The 6,575-nt window shown below is 34.1% G+C and overlaps 1 protein-coding gene across 1 annotated transcript; it reads left to right on the top strand.

The window, feature by feature from the left end:
* Positions 1–209: 209 nt before the first annotated feature.
* Positions 210–6,328, top strand: LOC132545860 (hemicentin-1-like). Its single transcript, XM_060209532.1, has 7 exons — positions 210–242; positions 1,247–1,399; positions 2,902–2,955; positions 3,599–3,634; positions 4,388–4,499; positions 4,908–5,759; positions 6,141–6,328. The coding sequence occupies exons 1-7, from the start codon at positions 210–212 to the stop codon at positions 6,326–6,328; spliced, it is 1,428 nt and encodes a 475-aa protein (XP_060065515.1).
* The last annotated feature ends 247 nt before the right edge of the window (positions 6,329–6,575 follow it).

The following is a 6,575-nucleotide window of genomic DNA, read 5'->3' as shown; positions in this document are numbered from 1 at the left end:
GAAACAATGTTTTATCAAATATTTTTTTAAAAATCCAACTTGGAAATGTTTGCATGTACTGAATGAAAAAAGACGTTAATTTTCAAGTGCACAAAAGATTTCCTTAATTCATTTTTGGATAAATGTTTGTAGTAATGCTAATGCTTTATTTACATTCCAAACAGACTAATTTAATGTATAATTTCAATTTCACTTTCAGAAAGAAAATAATGCAAGAATACTTGAAGAAAAAGGATGATCAGGTAAGAAACATTACGCATTTATAATATCAATTTGAATTTGTGAACGTGTTCGGATAACAGAAGATATTTCCTTAATATCAAGCTTATAATTCATGTTCTTAGCTTACAATAATATTTTTTCTTCAATGTTTTCCAGTATCATTAATTAACTTTCACAGATTACTAAGTGTTTATCGGTTATTTCGAAAGCGATACTTTTTATAGTATAACCGCAATAACTGTATGTTTGTTAAAGGAATTGGAAAATAAATTTATATTCGGTGAGACGCTCATCAGGAAAGGTTATCATTGATGGTTAATAATATGTAGTTCTTGTCCAATTGTGGCCACCATATTTCTCTGGTGACTTGTTAAATTTAGTTCAGTTATTAAATATGAATATCAAGTAATACATTCCTCTGTGATCAGTTTAAGAATAAAATCTTTTTGTTTAACTCGCTCAATGTCTGACTGATAAAAACGCCTACGAAAAGACTATTTGTGTCTCGTTGCAATTTCTGAAATAGTGTTAAATAGGACCTGTTTAAAACAATCAATTTGTTATTTGTTATTTTGTAATATATAATATTAATATCCTAAAGTGTTAGATGTAAGATATTGACAAAGATTAATTGTTTACGTGCGTCAATTATAAGCTCAAAAGGTAGATAATGATGTTATAAATAAAAATACTAATAATTTTCTTACAATAAATGGAGCATAATGACTTTGTGTTTGGAATTGTGTCTTATTTGATGGAGTCGTGACAAATAACGATTTAGTTTACATCTCAGACATTTTCTAGTTATTGAGAGGTAAGAATCTATAAAAGATTATGTAATACTCTCGTTCACCAAACGTTTCATATCTAATCGATGATTGACACGTCGATTAACCTACCTGATACAGTGTTTTCATTTACTATCTCGTAATGCCCATATTTCGGTGATTGACATTATCTGCCGTTCAGAACAAACTGTACTTTTTCACGTATGTATACTAAACAGCTCATTGCTTGGTTTCAGGCTTTTGATCTGGGAAAGGTTGGACACTATGACAACAAGGGGTTTGTCAGTAAGCCTACAATGACGCCCAACCCAACTCAGAATTTACCTGATACCAAAGAAGATCCCTACGACTATATCAATTTCGACTATGTAAAGTGTTCTGCTGACAAGGTATATGTCAAAGGAAGTTTCAATAAAGAATAAATCGTAAATGTTATCCATGTTGAAATATCCATATATATTGATATTTTTGTGAACTTTGAAGTAAACATTCCAAGAATATTTGGTTCGCTTTTATATCGCTCATGTTTACACAGGAGTAATCCCCGTAATATTTTCTTTCAGTTCAGTTCCACGAGATCGCATTCCTCAGTAAGTATTCTATATCTGAGTTGCATTACGTTCTTCTTTAGTTGGCACATTCACAGAAGTCACCATCAACACATTATATCTGTTGTACTAGTGCCATTTTTGTTTAAGAAAGGTGACATTTAGTTCAGTAATAAGTATCTTATATTGATTGTAAAATAAAGTATATTTTTTCCAAAACATCATTTTTACAATCAAGATGTAAAGTAAATGAAAATAATTTTAAATACCTGATGACGTAGTAAAGAATCTTTTTAAAAAATCTCGTTTAAATGTTTAACTCCTACCTATACCTCACTTTTTCTACCATGTCTTTTTGGGAATGAAAGTGCGTTACTTTTTTGTAAAACGAAATAAAACACTTTGAAACACATGGACAAAAAAGGAATATTTCAAGAAAAAGAAAATTAAAATAGATAAGATAAAATGTATCTTATGACAAGACAAAAAATTTTTTTTAAAATAAATAAATAAAAAATCAAACAGATAAGCACACGAAAATCTTTAAGTAAGAACATTGTGAATTCAAATTAGAGGTCAAATGGGCTTTACAGGACTGAACTGGGTTTGTGAAAGCCGGTTGATCAGTGTTCGGAATGAGGGTAATTGGGACTCCCCACGTAAGATTTTATTTCATGAACAATGCCTTAAAGCTACGTAATGCACTTCAGACAATTTATGTGATAAGAAAAACACTTAGTGTCACTGGTGTACGCAGTTGCATCCTTCATTTAAATGTGTTTTCTGTATTATGCAATGAGATAAAAAGAGTAATATTGCTGTCACCTGCGTGTCGTTTGTACATTCCTTGAGATTGCAGGTAGCAGATACTACTGGTGGACTATTAGTCCTCGGGGTTTTCCATGCCCGGCATGCCACGTTTTAATGCATTCGCATAGTGGCACGGTTTAAAATAAATGTCAACACATGTAATTGACTATCTGCTGAAATCATTAATCATGTCTGAAATGTACAAAGTTGTAACGTTAGTATACTTTTCCATTTGACATTTTTAAATATCTTTGTTCTTTGATTTCCTGAAGTTGTATCATAGATTTAAATATTTAGGCCTATAGCACCACTTACGAGTCCTAGAAGACAAGCATCTGTACGATGCAATTTAACTTATTGCCTCTGATTAACTGGCTCAACTGTATCTAACTCTAACTTTGTATTAAAGAATGCTATTCACTTGTGTGTCTTTAGGAAAATTTTTAAAAGGAATCTTCGACGGACGTTGAAATGTATGCTGATATAATGTGTTCAGTTCTTTTTTCATAAATAATGTTTATGTTTTTTATTAGTTACTGACAGAAGCATCAACCTACGCTGTGATCGGAGGTGTACAACCATCAAATGTATGTACTATCGGTGTCACTCCCTCAGATTTGCTTGTTTTCCGTGTATTTGTACTTATGAAACACATACAATTCAAACAATGATTAGAGTTTTGTTGTCATTGGCAAAAGTTAGAGGGTAAAATATCGCACTTGATCACTGAGGAAGTGTTTTTTTAAAGAAATTATTCATTCTTCGTCAGAATAGCATTTTAAATTTTACTCCATAGTACCCAAACTTCGTGTTCTATACTTGTGAAATTATGGCGGCAAAGGTTTAAATTAAATAGGTCTGACATAATACATTATTGTTTTTGTGATTAAGAGATAATGAACTCTTATGTCATTATCTTCATCCAGCTAGGAACTTGTTTTGCTAATAGACTAATCATCGACATTTTATAGAAGTATGACGTAATTATATCAGTTTTGTGAATGGTTTTTGATATTGCTGCAAACGTTATATTGTGATATTGCTAATCTATTTAGACCACTGAAGTAAGGTTCCAGATTTGTCAGTATTTGACCAGTGTTGACCAATCGAATTTAAATATAATGCCAATGACATTTTTGTCTTTTAATTCTTTTGACGAAAGGAAGTGTATACCAAACTTAAAGCATTTAACGTGACAACGTTAATGGTCAGTATATTTGTTATCCACAGCCTGGACCAACTGCAGCAGCTACAGAACCATCAAAGGTGAGTAAAGCAAATCGTCAATATTTGCAAGGGTGCAATTGATCATTCTTAAAATGTACTTGTCATCCATATTTTTTATGCAAAAAACAAAACTACAATGCAGATGCACATTATGACAAGAAGTACGTGTTTTCTAGCCTGATAGGTTACAATAAATTACTCATCGATGAAGAGATGATCTTATAGTTTCAGCTAATATGTCGATATTTTCATTGCTTGTATATACCTAGTTGTCACCAATTTAAATTGTACATCACATTCTATTTGAACGCTTTCTGTGACAGGAGACGTAGTCGTTGCAATCGCTCACTGAAATAACAACACGATATTACTATATCCAGTACCCTATATAGGCATGAAGAGGTTGATATTGTTTATATAATTTTCGAGCAAGATATCCACATTTGTCAAATAAACTCACAATACGGTGACGAGAGATGCAGATCGATGAAGATCATAGTCCAGTTTTACGGCCAACATTGTGATACCTTCTTTTAATATAGGAACGTGACTCAATTTGACTGACCAGGTTTTACGTGGTAAAAGAGGAATACGCTTATCCCTCCAGAATACCCGAGTTTATATCGAATTCGAGTTATTGATTGCACTTCACTTGCTATTGTTTAGTTTGTTGTTGTTGTTGTTGTTGTTGTTGTTGTTGTTGTTGTTGTTGTTGTTGTTGTTGTTCACCATGTACAAATAGACAAACAAAATTATAGACATAACGGTAATCGATGTTATTCTCTATTTCAGAAGAAGACTCGCCTGGTGATAATTGTTGTAGTAGTACTTGTTTTGGTTCTGCTCGTAGCCGCAGTCGCTTCATTGACTACTGTGGTTCTCAAAGAAGGAAATACAAGCAAAAGTATGAAGAATATTTACTTAAATTTTATTCCTTCGGTAATATAGCTGACTTAGGCATGTCATGTTTTTGTAAAAAAAAATCCCATAACTGTAGCATCAATTACATTCATCACAATTATGGTTTCCTTCGATGTTTACAATATTCCTTTCTTTCAATAGTTCCTATTTCATGCTAATTAAGAAAGACGTTATGAACTTTAAGTTTATGAAATTTAAAGTAATGGGTAATCAAAGTATAATTCTTTGGAATTAAACGAATCATTATATGATAGGAACGGACTTCTTCTCAAATCCGATAGATCAAGACAATGGCATTTTCAGGCCAGTAGTAGCATAACATGTTCATGTTAATGGACAAATATCAATCATATATGAGTACAAGACTGTAATTGATAACATTGTTTGCTAGTTGTGGGGAATCCTCCAATTAACGGAATTTGGACTGACTGGCAGCCATGGAGTGCCTGTTCTGTTACTTGCGGTAACGGTACCGTGATACGCAGCAGAAACTGTGACAATCCTCCTCCCTCATTTGGTGGAAATGACTGCGAAGGATCAGCATCAGACACACAGAACTGTACGCTTACCCACTGCCCTGTGAATGGGAATTGGAGTGAATGGCTTCCCTGGAGTTCTTGCTCTACTTCTTGTGACGATGGCATCATAACCCGCAATAGAACATGTGATAATCCGTTCCCGGCGTTTGGTGGCGAGGTATGTGAAGGTAACGATACTGACGACCAAGAATGTATGCTAAAACACTGTCCCATTGACGGAAACTGGAGTTCCTGGCAGAACTGGAGTGCTTGTTCTGCCACATGTGGTGGTGGTATGAGGAATCGATCGAGGGACTGTGATAATCCTCCTCCTAAACACGGAGGCCAAAACTGTGTTGGACCTGCCTCTACCACGTCAACCTGTGGCGATGTTTCCTGTCCCCCACCTGGTACCTGGGGCACCTGGTCTGAATGGACTGACTGTTCTGCTTCGTGTGGTGAAGGGACGTTACATAGAAATAGGGATTGTGACGACTCTGCTGGCGGGAAATGTATTGGGATGAGTTTTGAAACAAAAACTTGTAAAGAATTGACGTGTTACGATAGTTGGGGAGACTGGAGTGATTGCAGCTTCTCTTGTGGAACTGGAATAAGGATCAGGAATAGGACATGTGATGGCAAATTTACCGGAGAGGAATGCGGGAGTCACATTCCGACGTTTACAGACACGAAGAAATGTGTCAACACAGACCTGTGTGAACAATGTAAGTATCATAAATGTAATAAATGTAACCTCGTAACCTAGATTTGATTTTAATCTTTATTCAATCGGTATATATATATTGCTGGTTAGTGTTAAGCAACATCTGCTGACACATAACTTTTCTCATATAGGACCAGCGGCATACTTAACGAGTCCTAGAATAAAGAGTTTTAGAATGTAGTTGAAATGTATGAATATTGATATCCATGGTATATAAGCTGATATATGATTCAACAGTAATAATTTTTAATAGGAAATGACATTATTTACATTTATAATATTACACTTGTGTTCTTAATTACCCTAATTAATTCAATTATATGACATCTGGCCGCCATTCACATATATCGAATACAACATTTATTTTGTCCTTCTGTTTCAGCTTTTTGTGCTAGCAGAAAAGCGAATTGCTCGTACAGTCATCCTAACGGATGTCATATGTTCATTACATGTGACGCAGGTAAGAATATGTACCAGAAAACTTGTAATGTGTTGTTACGGTACAAGGTTAAGGATGAGGACAAATGCAGCGGGGACTGTGTCTGGAAATCGTCTTTCCCATGTTCATAGAGGTTTAATCATCATACGTATTTCTTTTGAAAAAAAATCCGCTTGAATTATAAACTTATTTTCATCTATGTCTTAACGACTTTTGTTCGCGTCATTTTGATATTTTAATAAAGACTTATGTACATAGAATTTGAATCGGAAACTATCAATTAAGTTTTTAGTCATGGTCTTAAACAGTGAAAGTGAACACAAAAAAGAGGCAATAAACTTGTCCACAATGATGGTGACGATGATGAATTATTTATTT

The sequence above is a fragment of the Ylistrum balloti genome, unplaced genomic scaffold, assembly GCF_031769215.1.
Source record: "Ylistrum balloti isolate Yb309-2 unplaced genomic scaffold, AGI_CSIRO_Ybal_v1 Utg369858, whole genome shotgun sequence".
Classification (NCBI taxonomy): Eukaryota; Metazoa; Mollusca; class Bivalvia; order Pectinida; family Pectinidae; genus Ylistrum; species Ylistrum balloti.
The sequence above is the reverse complement of the archived record's forward strand: the minus strand, read 5'-3'. Positions and strand labels throughout refer to the sequence as shown.

Coding starts and splice junctions, on each gene's coding strand:
- LOC132545860 (XM_060209532.1), top strand. CDS start 210: ATGCAAGAATACTTGAAGAAAAAGGATGATCAG. Junction 243..1,246: donor TGAAGAAAAAGGATGATCAG/GTAAGAAACATT, acceptor GCTTGGTTTCAG/GCTTTTGATCTGGGAAAGGT. Junction 2,956..3,598: donor GAGGTGTACAACCATCAAAT/GTATGTACTATC, acceptor TGTTATCCACAG/CCTGGACCAACTGCAGCAGC.